The 20,541-nt window shown below is 42.6% G+C and overlaps 1 protein-coding gene across 1 annotated transcript; it reads right to left on the minus strand.

The window, feature by feature from the left end:
* Positions 1 to 493: 493 nt before the first annotated feature.
* hivep2b (HIVEP zinc finger 2b) lies at positions 494 to 16,748 on the minus strand. Its single transcript, XM_049595675.1, has 7 exons — positions 16,525 to 16,748; positions 9,352 to 13,322; positions 7,341 to 7,498; positions 6,999 to 7,174; positions 5,735 to 5,833; positions 4,867 to 5,654; positions 494 to 3,171 (listed from the first exon to the last, which is right to left on the minus strand). The coding sequence occupies exons 2-7, from the start codon at positions 13,216 to 13,218 to the stop codon at positions 2,752 to 2,754; spliced, it is 5,508 nt and encodes a 1,835-aa protein (XP_049451632.1). The 5' UTR covers positions 13,219 to 13,322; positions 16,525 to 16,748; the 3' UTR covers positions 494 to 2,751.
* Positions 16,749 to 20,541: the final 3,793 nt, after the last annotated feature.

Below are 20,541 nucleotides of genomic sequence, written 5' to 3' on the forward strand. Positions count from 1 at the left end.
CCAGAGAAGAGCCGGCATAACGCTCTCAAAGATCACACTCATTTCCTCACTTAACATGCGTTTAACACAGCATTCACTTAGAGCGCAGCACACTGACTGTGCTGCTCATACACAGAGTTGCTGCTGAATTTGACGCAACCTGAAAGTGGTTGAATATTATCCACAAGGTGAGGACTATTTTTGGAAGCATTCATTTTTTATTTTCTTCTTCTTCTTCTTCCATGTTATGACTGCAGTAATCATTTTTCACCAGAGGATGTCACTGGTAGGAGTCTCTCCAATTTTTCACTCTGGAGAGATTTTTTTGTGTGTGTGTGTGTGTGTGTGTGTGTGTCCACACTCCGCCTCCAGATAAAATGTGAATGATTTCATCTGATTCCTTGTGCGCTCTAATTTAAACAATTGTGAGTTATGCAGGAGGAGAGGCACGGACGCCATTTTGAATGATCAAGTATAAAAAACAAACAAATGAAATAAGCTGCAACACACATCCTTGGGTTAGAAGTATATTCTTTTAAAACAATTTTGAATTTAATCTGAAAAAGTAGAGCACCAAACAATAAAGTCCCCATAGCATAAAAGAGGCACTCCGTCCTGACTAACCAGTTCTGATGCAAATAGCTAAACAACGGATTGGCTACTGAGGTTTTTTTTTTTTCCTCAAAAGATCTTAGCTGAGAGGTAAAATGATTCGTCCTCTGTGTGTTTTACAGGGAATTTCATAGACATGAGAGGCACAAAGCAGTTCAGTAAATATGAATACACAATAAAAACAAAACACAAACACAATCTGAATACATACTGTATGCCAAAGCAAATAGAAGGCTTCACTTTCCCTTCACATTTTATGAGCATTCTGCACCGTTAAATCACAACAAATAAAATTACATGAAATCAAAGCTACATACACCTTCAGAAAGGGAAACACAAAATTAAAGCAGTGCACCTTTTTAAAATTCTTTTATGTAAACATGAGTGAACAAAGTGTTTTCTGATTTTGAAATCCATTCTCAAACTGGTAACAGAACCACTTGAAGATGTGAATACACTTTTTGTCTTTTCTTTTTTAAAGATGAGACACACGGTGTTAGCGATCAACACTGTGCTATTTTCGCCCTCGTTAAACCTCTGTTACGTCAACTGCAGACTTTTTACCTCTTAAAGAGATATAAACAATCCACATAAAAAGTTTTCAGAATTCAACACTGCAAAAATAGTTTAAATCATAAAAATACACGTATATATACAGAGAAGAAGTAATGCATTTGGTGAATGATTACTTACATTTTGAGCTGAAGCACAGTAATAGTCAACCAACTCACGCTGTTAACATCATTACTTTAGTATTACTTACAGTAAAGTGATATTGATTTATCCAGTTACACTTGAAATGCAAGAAAACATACTATTGACTGATCATCATAGCCCCTTGTATTTGTGTGCAACGTGTTTCACAAAATGAGAAACGTGAAAAAACGACTGGAATGTTTCAAAAAACCACAAGAGAACATAACATGTTTTACTCCCTTATTTTCACTGACCACGTCAGTTCAACATCAAAGATGAAAGGATGAAAGTGCATCGTCAAAACTCATAAAATGCTTATGGTCATCTGTATAAGAGAGAGAGAAAATAAAACGCTGTTTAATCAAAGCAAAGACATGAGATCAAAAGCAATGCCAGCGTGGCTCACTGCATAACTGCATCACTGCTGCATAAGTACAGATATACCATATAAATAGTAGTCAAATATTTACCAGTATCAATAAGTGCTCACGTTCTAATATATAAATACATCTTACAGTATTCATAATTACATATTAACTTCCTCTATTTTTGTGCAATAGCAAATCCCATGCATTTTTACCAAGATAAAAACCACAACATTTAGAAAAATGCAACATAAGAAACTTTTTTTTTTTTTTTTAAGATTGTTTCACATAAATCAAGCTGCATCCGCCTGTCAGCAGAACTGACGGAACCAGAAAGAAAAAGCTTTTCTTTGAGCGAACTCACTGACAGCGCCGACACATCTGGATAAAGATTACCTCGACATTTTTCCTTATTCAGCAACAACCGTCTCATAACAAAATGATGAAAAGCAAAATAAAGGCACAGACCCTTGCCGCTTGATTAGAAGCACCAAACTGCACAAGAAGCGTCTACTTAAAATTTGGTCAGACTGTTTCATAATACACATACTTTTCCCCTTATAAATAGTCTTTATTTACTGCACTACTGCATCACACCTTGATATGATTACATTAAACAACAGTCTATTTTCAAAGTACACATACAGTAAAATACACTGTTTGTATGCATCTAAGAAGGAGTATATGTTAAGGACATTTGTACAGAATCCATAAATATAATTTATGTGCAATTGTACGCAAACTACTATGTCAAACAAAGGCATATTAGCATAATATCTTTCCATATTGCACCTGCACCCAATAATGATTCTCCACCTTGCAAGACATCCTGCTGTTCGTCCAATCATCATCAGTATCTGAAGAGAAGAGCACATCAGACAGGGCGGGTTTCTTCTTCACTGCGAAGGTTTGATCTCCACTCAGATTTCAGAGGAGCTGTCTGGAGTATGTGCAAGACCCGAGGAAGTGTTATTATATTGCCTCTAATGGGATAAAGATGAGGTTATGTGCCTAAAGGGCTGAGGACAACAAGGTTGCAGGTGTAGCAGAGGGGGCGTCTGTTCCTGGGTCGAATCAAGGAGACAGAAAAAGGGGGGTTTCAGTGAGGGTCCTCTGTGGTAATCTTCAACGAGGCGATGGCTTTCAAGCATGTCTGGACGTTCTCCTCCTGTCTGCTGTCCCCGATGCCGGGGTCGAGACTTTTCTCCTGAGCGGCCTGATGGGAGGACAGCTGGATCTGGCCTCTGATGTCCTCTGATCCAGACTCGGGCCCATGGACAGATCCTTCCCTGCTGCTGCAGCGCTGGCCCTCGCTGCTCTGGGGGCTTGGCGCCGAAGAGGGGGTGACATCAGTGCTGGAGGAAGGCGGGGAGTGTAACATCTGGAGCCCTCCGACAGGAACGACTGGGAGCAAACTGTGGGCCTGCTGCTGGGAGTGAAGAGGGAGGTGGCTGAGGATGTTCTGGTGATGAGAACTGGCAGCACCAGGCAGACTGGAAGCCAAGCTGCTCCTTTGATCCTGAAACGACATATTGGCAGCGTTAGCAGCAGTTTCAACATTGCCAGGATCGTTTCTCATGTGAAAATATATTACAGTTTGCAAGAATGCGGAGAAGTGAGAAATATTGCATTAAGTAAACTTCAGACAGCACTTGGAGAACACATACACTCACCACGCCTGCACAGTCTATTCAATCCGGTCGCAATCCATCCAATAAGGCCCAGTCCCGTTTCTTACTTTTACCCCATTATTTTCGAGCGCCACGTTGCCCCTCAGAGCAGAGTTACAAGGGGTAGTGGTTGAAATCCTCCCCTATGAAATTGGACAACCCCCCAAGATCCTTATACGTCATCAGTAGTCGCTGATGTTGGTGTTTACCTAAACAGCTGCAACGAGTGTTGCTGGTTCACAACTGTTTCACTTCAACTTTTACTTTATCAATTGATCAAACAAGTCATATAAAAAATAACACTGTTTCATTACCAGGCAACTGGGGGTGCTTTGTAGGCTAGCATTAGCAACTGGTGCTCCTACCCTGCCAGTGTGCATGTTAGAGGAGAGGTAACAAGAGCAGCAAAGGGGGGATGCGACGTGGAAATATGTCAAAATGCATGACTGTCATGCACAAATTGGCAACAACAATGTGATGTTAGCTAGGTAGCTAGGTAGTTACCGAGACTCTGCATTCTACCAATTTTCTTTGTTTTGCTTGTTATAAAGAAAAGGTCCATAATACATTGAAACAACATTAAACTAAGATATCACGATGGTTATCATACTTTTAAAATCTTTCTTATCAAAGACAAGAAGTTTGTGGATTTCTTTTGTTGCCTGTGCTGCCATCTTGCCATTGATTTGACAACACTCGGTCTGAAGCGTGCCTCTGAAAAACCTTTCAGAGGGCAATATAGACGTTACACTTCACTTTACCCCTCTATCCCAACAAGAATCATGACACTACCCCTAGATGTGAACATGCAAAATAGAGTGGTAACGGCTAAATGGTAGGGGTGAGCAATGTACTGGAATTGGGCCTAAGCCATGTGCTTTTCTATATTTCCGTTACTGTCAACATATCAAATGAAAAGACCAAAACCAGTAATGAGTTAGTTAGTTCTACTTCACAACTTGTCCTGTCTGCAGCACTTCGCTCTTAAAGATCGGGTCATGAATATATACTTTCATTTTTAAGCAAAGGCTAAATAACTTTTTTTATACAGCTGGGCACTGTAGTTTGTAGAAAAAAATCACAAAATACACATTTAACGCTCTCGTCACTAGAGCAACAGTGTGGCTTATTGATTAGGTTTTAAATTGTTTTTGGACAAGAATGGATTTCTATGGCACAGAGGAAGAAGAGGGATCAGACTACAGCTTTGATCAATTTATATTTAGTTTTGGTCTTTTCATGGGATTTGTTGACGAAATGGAAAATACAGTTTGTCATCAGTTTTAAATTTGTTATTCTAATAAATAAATACAAATTGAATGTTTTATCTGAATCCACATGTGCATCAAATTTTTTCAGTCAGGCAAGTGTAGCAGATCATGAGACCATGTTTAGAAGTCCTTTTAAAATCTGGACTTTATACCAGATCATTATCCCTTGTTCTTTTGCCTATGGCCAAACTTCCCACTAATGTCATCCAAATCTAAAACCCTATTTGGCAGAGGTGTAGCTGAACTGGTTGCAGAACGTGTCACGATACATACCATCTCCATTTCAAAGGCTCCTTGTTGTTGAGCCATCTCCATCTTTGCCTGGTGTCTGGTTTTATCACCGCCGCCTTTGTGTTGGTGCGAGCCTCTTCGTGGTGAAACAGCTCTCAGCACGACCCTCTGCCGGCCTCTGACCGCGGACTCTCTCTTTCCAGCCATCTCTGTTCCAGGAGACATGGGTCGTTCAATTGAGCCTGGAGAGAGGTGTTGAATGGTTGTGAAGCTGGGAGAGCCAGGCCTCAGCGGGGAGGTGTCCCATCTGGGAGAGGAGCGACCTCGCGGGGAGAGTTCTCGCCTTGGAGACGGGTAACGCAGACGTGAAGGAGAGGGCTCCCTGATGGGGGACTCCCAGCCAGGAGAGAGCAGACAAGAAGAGTAGGGATCAAACAGGAAGCTGGCCTGGTCTGGAGACAGCATAGTGAGAGAGTCTTCATCCATGGACTTCTCTCTCTGGTCTGTTGCAAGGACCGATCGATGGTCGGAGCCCGTCCACCTGCCAGAAGACTGTTGGCGGATATCGGCGCCAGGCAGAGAGGTGAGGGAATAGCCATGGATAGCAGCGGTGGCTGTGACTGACAGGGAAGTAACTCCACATGGCTGAGGACTCGTGCTTCTTGAACGCAGCTTTGGAGTGGAGTCACCCTCATATTCATCGTCCTCCTCCTCGTCTTCATCGATTTCGTCAACTTCTTCGTCCATGCCGTCAGAGTCCTCTGCGTCTGAGAACTGGTGTTTGGTTGTGACCACCACCTCTGTCTTGGACTCTTGTTGGCTCTCGTCCACTTTAAAAGACAAACACATCAGATCAGTTAGATTTATTCTGCTGAAATTCACACATGTTTAAGAAATGTCAGTATCTTACCATGTTCCTGTATCTCCGTGTCATCCATCGTCACCGACACTCCCAGTTCAAGACATTTCTTCATGTGCGCCTTTGACTTCATATGTTTAGTCAGGTTTCCTGTAAAAAGACAAAACAAGTAATAAGTGAGTTACCAATTCTCCCTTCGTCCTTAAAACCCCTGACACACCAAGCTGACGGTCGGCCGTTGTTCAGTGTAGAGCTGTCGGTGCGTCTGTCACCCTAATTTTTGTGATGTTCCGCACCATTGGCATAAGTCAGCCCCGGTGCGTCTGTCACCCTAATTTTTGTGATGTTCCGCACCATTGGCATAAGTCAGCCCATGTCAACTTGTCGGCTGATTCAGAGGGTTGAATAGGTGGCGGAGATGGCAGAGTCCGTTGGTGAATGAAATCACACTGATTGGCAGTTCAGCCCAGTGCATGAGAAGAGAAACAGAATAAAGGAAAGCAAACAAATGACTAAAGTCAAGAGGGTGTGAGATCAAAACAAACGTGTGATTTTAGGTACGATTATTTTGAGCAGAAACGGTTCGTAATTGCCTGTTTTATTGTTCGCTAGCGCAAGGTAAATATCCTTTGATTTTTCAACATCAGGTTGTGTTATTAATGTGCTAACTGGCTAACCAGTGTCTTGAATCCATCCTGTCCATCTTCTGGTTTCCTTTTTTGAATGACAAATACAGACTGCAGTCGCCTGCTGCTACAGAGTTATTTCCCCTCACGCAGGTGCATAACGTACATTCTAGTTGGCTGTTGGCTGTAGTCTTTTTGGTGCGTTTAAGGCAATGTGAGGCGATGCAAAAGTTGGCCTTTGTTACCACTAGTTCTTGGGTGTTGGTTTGGCATGTCAAGACCTTAAAGAAGCAGATTTTCAGATTTTTAGATTTCAGATAACAGATTTTCACCTACAGTTTATGTTCCCAAATACCCCAAGTTGTTTGCCTATGACAAGAGGACACTGATCAGTTTTAGTCCAGTTCTGAAAATTCTCCCAGAAATAAAAAAAAGTAAAGAGAAATAAAAGGAGATGGTGCAACTGAGCAGCTCATTTTGCACCATAGTGGCTCTAACTAGAGGCAAAAACTACAGAGCACTTACTGCTGCTTTAAATGGTATTTTCAAAAAACACAGAATTTTTGTAATTTTTAGCTTTTGTCACTATTTTTCTAACCTAAATAAACACTGATGGACTTCCATTGGTTTTTATAAAAACTGTAAATCATTAGTCTTATGTATCATCTATCACTATTAAGGAGCCTCACCTTTAGTTTTGAAAGCAAAGTTGCAGACCCTGCAGATGTACGGCCTCACGTCTGTGTGGGTCCTGATGTGTTTCTTCAGCATGCTTGGCTTCTTACAGCGAATACCACACTCCTCACAAATGTATTTCCCCCGGCCTCGACCTCTGACGTACACATAGTCTTCATTGGACTTGTACCTGAAAGACAGAAATGATGAATAATGAATAAATCCATAAAACAGTCCTGAATAGGTAAAAACAGCTCAGGCGGATAGTTAGCATGTGCACTAACATCCTAATATAGCTGCTGTATTTGCTGTCAGCAGAACTGAGAAGTGTTATGATAACTAATATCTTGACTGACCCTCCCTCAAAGATCTTAATGCGTGTTGGCACTGTTTGGGTTGTGGAAGCCTCCCTCTCTTTCCACTCCTCCTTGGCAGTTTTCACTCTGCAGCTGATGTCTTTCACCTTCTTCCCGTAGGTGATGTCCACCTCTTTGGGCTCCGGTTTCCTCTGCAGCTGAATCAGATGAACAAACGTTTTGTTAACATCCATTTTAAGTGGACACAGTATTGACAAGGTAACCTGATGCTACCAATATTGTATGTCAAACATGGCGTTACACAGCATGTTTTGCAAACATGAATTATGCTGCAGCTGGGCAAAAAACAGTACAGGTATCTCACATTTTGTTGATTTTCATGACTTTATGTCCACAAAGGCATAAAATACCAAGCATGATTTGTTTTTGTTATATTTTATCAATTTTATCAACGAAGAAAAACATCCCTCTGCCAAGACAGATGATATTTACTTGAATAAAATTTTGTTGAGTGGTATTCTCCCTGCCAAGATAGCTTTTTTTGCAAACGATAAATACAGGACAAGTAATGAATCAAAGCATATAACGTCTAACTAGCAGAAGGCAAATGGTTCCCAAAAAAACTTGCCAATAGTGACTGAACCTTCTGCCAAAAGATTTGTGCAGTTTGCCAAATTCTGGGTAATAAGGTCCTTTAAACTTTCTTTGTTTCAAACACTTATCTCTTGCTAACATGACAGGCTACCAAAGTGGAAAACTGCCCAATGCAGCTTCATTATAAGTATTTGCCTAAAGAAACAGTGACACTAGCAAGACCAACTAAATATGTCATCAACAGGGCTCCACTCTTAATGTCAGGAGCAAATGTTTTTTTAATGTTTAAGGTGTTTATGATGTTTTACCATATATAGTGTCTTATATATAGTGTTACAGTGAGGGATGTTCATTTTAAAACTGAGCAAGAACTTTAGACCGTTGTGAATACTTTTGTTTTACAGTATGATGCCATAATGTGTCAGTCTGCCGCATTTTTTTTATATCTGTTCCTTGATTTCGGATCATATTCCTGTCCAGTCGTGTGAAGAGGCTTTTGTTGAAGATTTTTAATGGGAGACAGTGCTGGTATTCTCCGTTACGGTCATTCACTGGCTGCAAGTACAACGCATACATACATGTGGCTACATGCTAACGTCAGGGAACATGTAATCTTGGTTGCTGATGTTGTAAATTTCTCTCAGATTTTCGATCAAAAGCTTTTATTGGTGATTTTTCATGGTAGAAAGTGGTACTATTTTCCATTACAGTCATTCCCTAGCTGCAATAGAGTGCTCAAGCATTGCCCTGGTTCTCTGATCAAAAACCAATGGGATTTTTCCATTGGATTTTGCAGCAAAGAAGCTCTGTGGCAAATAAACATTTATGATACTTACACATTTTGTTCACCAAGATAATCTTCACAAATGAGCACCTCTTTCATGATTTTTGAATCGTAAATGCAGTCGCCAGATTTAAAAAGCTAACGTAAGTCTATAAATGAACCACACCATGGTCGCATAACTTAAAGTTCCTACCACAACACGACTGTAAACCCGTGTTTGGCGTGATGACGCTCTGTAGTTTCATTTAGCCACTTTTTATTTTAGACATCTAACCAAAAACCCAGTGACTTTGACACGAGGAAACCAGGAGTGCTAAACTAATTTCTGGGTATTAGTACTCATTCCTGAAGCACTCTATGATGGTGCAGAGATGCTGAGATACCAAGGACCTGGAAACCCTGACCAATTAGAGCAGAATGGGCTTTATTGGAGGGGGGCTTTTTTTTTTTTTTTTGGAGGCGCTAAATGGAGCATTTCAGACAGAGGGTGAATAAAGATGTTCCAGCACAGACAGTATGAGGAAAATAAAGTGCTTTTTGATCACTAAAGCATGTAAACATGTTCAAGTAGAAACCCAAAATACATGTATGAACCTGAAAATGAGCCTAAATGTCCCCTTTAAGACAATCATGTGCTTTAGAAACAGTGCAGAGATGGGATTATTTTCTCACCTGTTCCATGGTCTGCCTCCACAGGATGAGGGATGACACCAATTTCCCCGTGCCAGGCTGACACATGGCAGCCACAGTGTATATAACCTTGTCTCCCCTCTGTTTGGATCGCAGCAGAGCCAAAGCAGTACTGGTACTCAGCTCAAGAGGGTTGGGGTTGTGGGAACTCACACACCAGGTGGCGTACACCGAGGAGAAAGGGGCGTTGCTGTGAGAGCAGCACGGCTTGGTGTAGTTGAGATAACACCAGCTCACACCTGTCGTCGTGCGAAGACTTGGAAACTGAGATAACAGTCTTGAATGCTCGGCGTGTGAGATCAGGATGTCTTGACTGGTAACCAGCTGTGCCACCATATCCATCTGCACTCGTTTCTCCATGCCAACTTCTTTCACTTCACTGACTGATATCATGGAGTAGGGAGGTGAGCTGGTTTCCAGGGAGCTACTTTCCATAGCTGACTCAACGCCGTGGTCAGTGGCCTCTGTCACTTTTTGTTGAAGTGTGATAAATTTACTCATCTGTGAGTCATCCTGAGCATGAGGTGTGGATGCACCCTGCATCTCTGACCTGTGCCCCTTCTCTTCGCTCAAATTACATTTTCCCAACTCCACAGCACTCAGCTCCTCTACTATCTGCCCAAACATTCTTTCCTCTTTCACTCGTTTTTGCTGCTTGACCTCCATGAAAAGGTCCAGGCTGCTGGCAGGGGATAGCATCCGTTTGTTCGTGCCACCACTGGAGGCGTTAGTGGTTGAGATAGTTCTGGAGGTCAGAGAGAGAGGAATGCCGGTCTTGAGCTTAGCTGATGACAAATCAAGGGCTTCAACATTGAGGGTTTGCGTCGAAGGTGGTCTGGAATAAGCTGATGCATTATGAGAATCTCCAGACAAACGCGAAATCTGATTCTGAGAGGTGGACGTGGTGGAGCTAACACTTTCATACTGATTGTCAAAAATCTGAGATACTGAAGTGTATGTGATACTGCCGTAGGATGGCACATGAGTCTGTATTCTTACAGGAACTAAAAGGCTCGGATGTGACAGCTGGGGGAATGTATTCCCGGCAGAGAATATTGGCAAAGTGTTCGGCAGAACAGCAACTGCTGTGAATGGAGGGGAGGTGCTGCTGAGGTACTGCGGGAACACTTGTGATGGGACTTGTGTTACCTCAGTGTCCATATTCAGTGACTCCTGTCGCACCAAGTTTCCCCTCCTTCTCTCCCTCACAGCCGAGTGGCTGGAGCTAATGTCCACGTGTCTAACTTTGGATGTTGGAGTAAGGCTGCCATAGTCAAATGATATGCTGCGTACCTCCGGGAACTCCTTGCGCAAGTTACACGGCGCCTGCTCTGAGGAGGAGCGTCTCATTTCATGTTGTTGACGCTGGTTGAGCACAGAGAGGGAGTGCCCACTCCCTGGCACCGCTAAGAGCTCTAGAGGTTTGCCAAATTCATCCTGCCTGGCTGGGGAGACTGACTTCAAACTCTCCTCCCTGTCAAAGGAGAAGGTGGAGCTATAAGATAAGTTGCTGTCTTGGCTCGGGCTGCGGGAGAGGCTGGTGCAAGCAGACTCGAAACTAGATTCACCAGAGGAGTGCTCGATATCAGCTAAGCGTAGCCTTTTCTTCTTTGGAGGGAGCTTTTCTGGAGGGAATTGTGCTAAAGTTTCACTCCTCTGAGGCCACTGAAACTCCTCCACGTGCTTCTCTGGCTCCTTCACCTGCACCTCTGGAGCTTTTTCTGGACTGTCAGGCTCTACTGTGACCCTAATTTCTGGGACTTGTATGTTGGGCTGCCGCACAAGTTTGGGGCCAATCTGAAATGATTGCCTGCTATCACTCCTCTCCAGCTCATACAATTCACTTGCTTCCATAGCTTGAAATGAAGAAATACTTTCCTGTCTCTGCCCGTGATACTTGTATGATTCTGACTGTTCAGAATGGGGCCTGTTTATGGAATTTGTGTGCTGGATAACAGATATTACATTCCCTAAAGTTTTCCGAGCGGACATTTCAGGGCTTACTGATATGTCCATATCGCACCTGTCCATCTGCGTGAGCATACTTGAAGAATGTCCTTTTCCTAATGCCATAATGCCCACAGCAGCTTGTTTTACATCATAGTCCTTACTCGAATCAAACATTTCTTCACACTGTTCACCCTCATATTGACCTGGCAGATCCTCCTCTTCCCTCTTCTCTTTCCGACGCTTCCGTGTTGCCAGCTCCATCGCGTGTCTCTGATGGCTCATATTAGATGCCACAGAAGGGTAATTTTCCATTTCCAATCCCGAGGGTGAAATGCCACTCTCGCTCATCTTTCCGTGGCTGTCTGCGTCTGCATGGCCGTCGTGTGGGGAGAGTTCGAAAGCAGCTTGCCGCCTGAGTCTCCTCATGCCCCCGGTGCTCGCTCTCTCGTCAAAAGAGTGGCTGCCTCTGAGGGCTTGAGGCATAGTCAGACACACTGCTGAGGATGTCGGCATTGAGTTGCTTCTTATCAGCGTCCCCACATCAGAGCCAGTGTCTAACTGCGGTTCTTTCACCTCCTCCCTCATGAATGACTTGGTGTTTATTTTGATTGACTCGACCGTGTCTTTTTCTTGGGTGAAAACGCGGGAAACACTTTTCTCCGAGCATCTTCCTGTATATTCACTTGAGTCTGTGCTGCAGGCCACAAAAGCTGCCGTCTGTTTAGGGCTTGGCCTGTAGCACTTCCCAAACATAATTTCTTGGTAGGACTTTGCGTTTGTGTTTGGAGGACCAGTCTGGTGCTCAGTGCTCTCAGATCGCGAGAAGTATCCGGAATCCGTGCTGCCCTTGCTGGACTGACTCGGGAGGGACAGATTGTGTTCAGAGTCGCTGCTTCTTTTTTCAGACAGCCGAAGTGCAAGCCTCTGTTTGATCGTGCAAGATTGCATTGCACGGCTAGCCTCGGCAGCAGCGGGAGGTGCATTGATTTCTTGGGGCTGGGATGAACCATCCTGAGCTGACATCAACGTGGCTCCCTTTTTCTGAGCAATGAGATTTAGTACTTTTACAGCAGTGTTATCTGATCCCTCCACTGGAGAGTCCAGCAGCAGCAGCGGGTCGTTAAGAGTGTCCTCGTCTGTGTCCGTGCTTTGCTCAGCATCAGAGAATAACTCTCCTTCCCCTTCAAAAGACCCCTGGTCCGTGTTGGCATTGTAAGAACCAAGTTCTGAGAGTGGCACTGTTCCAGCTTTGACAGAGTGAGCGTGGGACTTTCTGTGTTTGTATAAATTACTCTTGGTTTTGAAGGAGAATCCACAGGGGACACACGGATAGGGCCGTTCCCCGGTGTGTGAGCGAATGTGTTTCTTAAGCACGCTGGGTTTGGCACATGCCCTTCCACAGTAATCACAAACATACTTCCCAGGCTTTTGTGGTTTCTGCTCCACCTTACACACAGCCTCTGACAGCTGATCCATCCCTGACTGGGAGCACTGTTGTTGGACTTCAGGTGAACCGGTGGACTTCCTATGTGACACAGGTGCAGGGGACTGTGCAGAAACTAAATGACCCACAGCTTTCTGTCTGCCAATGGGAAACTGTTTTGTGGACTGTAGTGGAAACGAAGACACCTCATAGTCTTGATGGCTTGTGGACTGGGTTTGGGAGTGCTGATCTTCTAATTGCAGTGATTTCCCTGAGTCAGACATTTCTTTGAAACCACATGTGTCTCTGCTCTGACCTTCTTGCAGTTGTTGGTGCCACCCCTTGCCTTCCAATTCAACTGATGGACTCCTCCTAGTCTGCGCTGCCTCTGAGGTGCTTTTTTTCTGTGCAACAACATTTCTGTCCTGACCCTCAGTGGAGCTTTTCACCCCTGCAGTAGTTTCAAGTGACTCCATGAATCCAATGTCACCTTCTTTGGGATCGATTTTCAAGGACACTATCTGTTATGTAACTGTAGTGATATTAACATACATGTGAACTGATTGCAGGGAAGGGTCACCTGAAAGAAATCAGACAGAAAGTGTAATTAGACAAATGTACATGTATGAAAAAACAATTCTCTAAACTAGTACAACATAAACATGCACAAGAGGGTTATCCAGACAAAATAATGCAAAGAAAACAATCAATTCCTCGGTTTAATGTGAATTCAAATCGCTTTCTTTGAGAGTGAGAGCTATTCAAGGCTGTTACCCAAAAGTTCTTCTAATAAAATTGCAGTATAAAATTCATAATGAGCTCCATCACAGCAGGAATGGAAAAACATAAATTTCTCTCTAACAGCCTCTAAAAAACAAAGGTGCCTCGTGTCAGCTCCGGCAGATGCCCCTGTGAACGCGCACAGATGTGTGTAGGTGTTTTAGGCTCATGCTTACTTAGTGCAGTATGTGTGTCATGAATGGTTGTATGTGTACGAGAGCTGAATAGGAATCTAATCTTTCATTGCAGCATCTTTCAACAATCTCGAATGTCACTTTTATTAAAATATTTACTGTTTTAAAGCTGCACTTGGTAACTTTTATGAAAAATAACTTGTTGTATTTGCTGAAATTGTCACTATTTTCACACAGCAATTAATAAAACAGATAATCTGGAAAAAAATATTTTCCTCTGCTCAGTCTATTGCCTTGTAGGGCTTCTAATGGTACTGTACATGAATGAAAACTACCAATCAGAGCCAAGGAGGCTGTAACGCAGCTGTCAATCATGTCAATCGCTGTCAAACTAGCAGCGCTGAATATGAATCAAGATTCTGTCACTGCATTGCATATTTCTCACCTCAAATGTTTTATAAACATATTTTAGTGTACTGTTTAGCTGTAAAATGAGAGAGCCTGCTCCTGCTGGTGGACGGTACTTCTGTTGACTTTTCCAACATGGCGGCTGGTTCACAAACTCTTATTTTACAGCTAAAAAGTAGGCTATACTAAAACATGTTTCTGAAAACATCTGAGGTAAGATATAGGCAATGCAGTAACAGAATCTTCTTTCATATTTGATCAGCGCTGCCTACTTTGAAAGTTTGACCGCAGTTGACGAGCAGTGCTTCACATGATTGACAGCTGCGTTAGAGACTCCTTGACTCTGACTGGTTGTAGATTCTAGCAAATGCCATTAGAGGCAGTAGAAAAAGGAGCAGGGACATGATATTTTTCACAGGCTATCTGTCTTACTTACTTCTTTGAGAACACAGTGACAGTTTCAGCAAATATGACAAAAAGTTATTTGAACTAAAGTTACCTACTGTAGCTTTAAGTGCAAATATCTGTATATGAGTTAATGAATTGTTCAGGACAACTATTATTAATATATTTTGAAAAACTACCGGTATTGTAAGCTTAGCTGTGAAATATCCACAATATGGTTCTTTCGTCATCCAATATTCCAAATTTAACTTGTCAGTTTTAATTTCACTTGTTAGGTTTTAATCTAAACTCCAATAGAAGTCTGTATGCCAAAAAATATGAAAAGGATCTACCCAAATAAAATACTTAAAACTCTACACTGCAGACAATGGGAGCTTGTGAGTAAAAAGTATGGTATGTGTAGTCATGCATGCCAGCACACACAGGTGACACTGTTACTGTAGATCATGGACAATGAAGTGTGATGAGTACCTGTGCCCCCTTTTAATGTGGCATCTACATAAAATACATAAATATTATTCTTTAATGCAGTGCCAAGATCACATCATAACACATTCAGGTCTCTCGTGGGATTCAGACCCTTAAACCTGTCTGTGTTACTGGTGTCATCGTCTCCACACTGGGCTGCAGGGGACCACGTACTGCCCTGCACATAAACACGCCGGACTCCAGCGAGAAACCTCATCATCCCCGCGGTTAAAGTGGATTGCTTTTGCCGCTACACTTTTGTTTCATACCAAGGGGATGGGTCTCTGAGGGCACGTCATTTCCATCTTCTCAGTATCAAATGCTGTGTCCTCCCTAACGAGGTTATGTAAGATTATCTGGTTCAAACCCTCTGAGTTCCCCTTAATTAGGACATCCTCCGACTCGCACTCTCTTTCTCTCACTCCCTCTCTTTCTTTGTTAGCGCACCACACACTCCTCAGGCATTAACCAGAGGATATGAATCCAAGGTGACTCTCGAGATGCCAAGAGATGCTTGAAAGCAGCTGTACGGATGATAATCTCCCCCCTTTTTCTTTTTTTTTTTTTTTGCCCCATTGCCTGTTTTGGCTGTTTATGGTTCAGTAGCTCTGCTCTCGGACAGATTTGAGGGCTTCTTCCAGAGCACGATAGAGAAAAGATAATGAAGGATAGCGAGGGCTGCCTCAGATTGGAACGATCCATGTTTCAACAGGGAGGTTTACTGAGGTAAACTAAGTGGGGTGCCTGGGGGGTAACAAAATTCAGAGGCCTGGTAGGGAGCTCCCCTTCAAGGTCGGTCTGACCTCATTGCTTAGTTTTCCATCCTCGGTGAGCTCCGAGTGGTGGGAAGGGGAATATGGGTGCAGAGTGACAGCGAGATAAGACCCTCAGAAACAATGCATACCTTTGAACTAAGCACGATAGAGAGGCAACAGAGCCGACATATTCAGAGTCTCTCTGACAAGTCAACAGATTCATACTTTTTTTTTTGTATCCCGCAGACCATTCACTGCAAATTTCTCTCACTCCCGGCAACAAGCTCTAACCTATACAAAAATATATGACACAGCAGCAATGACGTGCAACAACAGGAGGCAGGTGGGTGGCAGTAGGTGTGTTTCAGGACGATTGTGGGCTGACTGTGGTACAGTATGTCCGCATGGATGGAGAAATGACTTTATGGTGAGATTTATGTGAACGGCAGACATTCGTGGGACACATCCCTTACTGCTTTCCACACACGAGAGAGGACAATGAGCAAACAAATGCTGGCCACGGAGAGCATCGTTATGCCGCTGCATTACATCATTAGAGGCTAAGTTGGCCATTAAAGGGAACAGGCATGAAGCCTCACGCTGACAACAAATCCATAAATATCATAAGGAGATGACCGGCTTCAGAGAAACTGGATGGTAAAACCCTCTGTGGTGCTCTAACAGCAACATAGCACATAGCATGCAGAATCAATCAACAGCTCTCACTGTGATCAGAATGACATAAAGCACACGGTCAGATGAGGGGGGGGAAAAAAGCCTTGGCTCATACAGCAGCTGACATTCAGATATCAAATATAATCCTCATACAAACCTGACATTTGAATAGTCCCCTGTCCCATATCGACAGTCACATGTGACATTCCTCATGCTGCATAGTCCGTTTCTCCATTCTCCTCATGTCGGGGTAACAATAATGAAATAAATTAGCAAGGTAAAGTCCCATCAGTCATGAAGCTGCTGGCTGACTGGGTGTACATTAGAAGATCTATTGATGCGAGCTAGTCACCAGAGAAAATACCCAACCGTGACGTGCGGACCCAGGCACAAAAATAGCAAAGGGGCCCTGGGAGGGATTACACAACAGCCCACGTTTAAGGACGCTTTTCCTCTCTCTCACTGTGTTTCAAAGCACAGCAGCAGCTGCCTCACACTACACACAAAGTGGGGAGTCAGATATCATGATGCAAAGAACTAAACATCACCTTTCTTAGACAGCCCAAGTCCATTCATCCCCAGATTCAGTCATTTATTGTAGCCTGATATCGTGTCATGTAGGTGAAGAAACAAATTCATTCAGGTACTTGTATTATGATCTATACAAACCAGTCGGACAGAGTATGTGAATATAAGTAGAGCAGAAGAGAAATGCAAAACTGACGAGCGCTTTGAAAGACACTAATCACACGGTGCAGCCGCTCTGAATATACATTTCCTACAGCGTGGTCCTATTCAGTTTGTATATAGAGAGGAGCTCAATGAAAAGACAGCATGTGGCTGACTGTGAGGGTGCTGCAAAAATTAGACATGTTCTCCGAATCCTGAGACACCCACAGCCTGTTCAGAGCCAGTTCTCTCCCATCACGACAGGATTCGCTTTGTGAATGGAGAGAGTCGTGATGAGGGTGTCATTAACACGGCAAAAAAACTAGGACAATACTGCAGATTATGTGCAGCTGCAAACCTCATCCTGTGAATCAGATGTATGAGTTCAGTGTGACATGGTGCTATTACAGCCTCTACATTAACTTCTTCTCAGTAAATACTTCCTCGTTACATGACTAAAAAGGTGAATGCCGTATTGACACTATTTCTATGAGCCCAAAGCCACAGACTGTATTGTTATTTTCAACGGAAGACTGTCAAGTAAATAGTTTTATTATATTAATAATTGAGACTAATTGCATCATTAAGAATATTATACATAGCATCACATTTCAGTGACATTATTAAGTTGTTAATTTTGTTTTCGGTTGTCGCTTCTTATATAATCTTATGTGATTTCTTCTGTTTACACAGCACAAAACCTCTGATGTTTCCTGATCAACAAGTTATTTCAGATTTCTGTGGACAGCGCTCACAGGAAGAAATGACCCGCAGAGGCAACTAACACATTTGGAAACAAGTACATTGCCTCAAATACATTGACTAAGTTCACTTTACAAGGTATTTGTATATTGAGTCTTTTCATTTTGTAGTACTTTTTTTAATACCACCTCATTTAACAGCTAAAATAACAGTTACTTTTTAGATATTTTACAAACTGTATAATGAGCTTTTAAGAATCACAATAGTTTAAGATTGCACTATGTAACATTGTACTGTATAAAGTAGTTGAAATAAGCTCCATTGCGACTCTCTACACCTTCAAATTGCTACTTACATATTCAAGCAAGAGTGTAACTTTTGCTACAATTAAATGACATAAAATCGAGTTATTCTCGAGTCACAAATTTGATGATTTTAGCTTCCTGACATGCCAAGTTAACCATTTGCTAGTGTCTTTCAGCCTAGTTTTTGTGGTATGTCCCGCACCGTTGGTACTAGTCGGCCCTTGTCGACTGTTTTTCAGTCAATTCAGCATGTTGAATCAGCTGCGGAGTCTGTCAGTGAATGAAATCACTCTGATTGGCAGTTCAACTCGGTGCACAAGAAGACAAACAGGAAGTGAGGAAAGCAAACAAACAAATTAAGTCAAGAGGGAGTGAGACCCAAACAAGTGTGTTATATTAGGTAATATTATTTTTCTAGCCATTGACATTTTAAGCAGAAAAGGTTCGTAATTGTTTGTCTTATTGTTTGCTAGCACGTTTTTTTCAACATTGGGTTGTGTTGTTAATGTGTTAACTGGCTAATTAGCATCTTCAATCTGTCCTGTCAGGCTTCTGGTGTCTCTCTTTGGATGGCAAATACAGACTACTGCCACCTATTGGTATGGGGAGTTATTTCTTCTCACGCAGGTGCAGGATGCATGTCTGGGTTGTAGTCTTTGCGGTGTGTTCAAGTGCAACTTTTTGGCTGGAAAAAATGATACCAAAGAAAAATTTGTTCAAATACAAAAACTTCTTGATGGTCAACAAAAACAAATTACAGTTTGCAAACATGTGGGTCGAAAATTACAAACACGACAACTTCCAACAAACTTGTTTTAACAAATAAATTCACTTTTTAAAAAAACATTCATGATTCATTTAACTTGGTATTACACTGTTAAAATGGCAGTACATTTGGTGTGGAGCGTGTTATGACTTGTTTAGGACTCCAAACTCAAAGTTTAGGACTCAGGACTTGAGTGCACAGACTTGAGACTTATTTATGACTTGGTCTTGCCTCTGCTAAATGCTAACATGTAGCATAACTGTTGTAGGAAAGCATAATTAAAGTCAGCAAACTGGCTCAGTACTGCAGTTATACAATGATATGCGGGTACTTTTACTTAGTGAAAGGATTTGAGTGCTTCGACCACTGCTACTGTAAGTACATTTACTTACTGTGATTTATAGGTACTGAGTATTGCGGTTTGCATTTTGTAATTTCAGATTGACACATAATAGCTTTTTGCTCCATCACATGTATTTGACTGGTGCAGTTACTCTGCAGATAAAGATTTTAAATATGAAACATATGTGATTTTAGATTAAACTACAGTATATAAATAGCCTGCCTGAGCACCACCTGGACCAGCCACAGGTAAAACAAGACAACTGAAGTTTTAGTTTTAAGTGATGGTTAGATACCTGCTAAAATCTGCCCATCCATCACAATTTCTTTAGAAGCTGCTCTGAATACAACAAGCTGAGCCTTTCCTTTGATTTTAATGGATTTATGGTCACTTTAGTCAATAATGTTGAATCTTTCTTCATCCGAAGTGATGGTTGAAAAGGCCAGAGGGTGTCGTCTGCTGTACTGACTGTAAAGCCCCCCTGAGGCTAACGTGTGATATTGGGCTGTTTAGATAAAATTGACTTGTGTGAAACTTTGGCCTTTCAACACAATATAATTTACACAACTATAAATACCTCACCCGCTTTGACCATCCTCCTCGGTTTCACTCGGTGCCATTGGGTGAGAACAACTGGGTGCCTCTATGAATAGGAGTCCTTGGCTTTGGGCTGCAGCTGAGGCGTATTTAACAGAGGTCTTTCTCTTAACATAAAGCTTACGCTGCAGAACAACGGCTTTAAACTTATGTAACCACTTATAGCTGAACTTCACCTCTGAGTTCAGAACCCTACCCAAATGGGAAAGCCTTTATTTCCTGCATGGCACAACTGTAATTTCACAGTGCATTTCCCTTTGAAAACTGCATCTCGCTGTGTGCCAAAAAAGCAGTGAATGCAGAGACTGTGTATTGACAGAGTCCGTCCACAGTATGGAATTGCAGAGAGCTATTATTAGCCCCTAACAAGCCGAAGATGAAGTTGAAGCTAACTAACTGCAGTGCAGCTGAGATCCATTATGCTGTATTCAGTATCTAGAGGAGCGGCACTAAAATGGCTGATACTCAATGTGCAGTGAAGGTCAAGTCGCCCATCTCTATAAATATAATGGTCTGTCCCCCAGGATGTTCCACACTGCTTGGCATTTCCACCATCTAAAGCTACGCCGCGGCTCTGCTGACCGGCTCAAATCTGCCACAAATTTGCATGTGATTGAATGCCACACAGGCACTCGACTACTAGCAGGCCTCTAATGATATTAGTGGTAAAACAGATGGGAGGAGCCCGGGGGACAGAGGGGACAACACAGAGAGAGGGAGAGAAGGGGGGAGGTTTATGAATGGAAGGAATGAGGCTTTCCTCCCTGCTGGCTGTAGTGGCTGTCATATGAC

The sequence above is a fragment of the Epinephelus fuscoguttatus genome, linkage group LG14 (assembly GCF_011397635.1).
Source record: "Epinephelus fuscoguttatus linkage group LG14, E.fuscoguttatus.final_Chr_v1".
Taxonomy (NCBI): domain Eukaryota; kingdom Metazoa; phylum Chordata; class Actinopteri; order Perciformes; family Serranidae; genus Epinephelus; species Epinephelus fuscoguttatus.

Excerpts from the sequence above, each read along its gene's own strand:
- hivep2b (XM_049595675.1), bottom strand. The coding sequence starts at position 13,218 with ATGGAGTCACTTGAAACTACTGCAGGGGTGAAAAGCTCCACTGAGGGT. Across the intron at positions 7,175-7,340 it reads ATTAAGATCTTTGAGGGAGG|GTACAAGTCCAATGAAGACT; the intron begins GTCAGTCAAGAT and ends TCTGTCTTTCAG. Across the intron at positions 3,172-4,866 it reads GAGCCTTTGAAATGGAGATG|GATCAAAGGAGCAGCTTGGC; the intron begins GTATGTATCGTG and ends ATGTCGTTTCAG.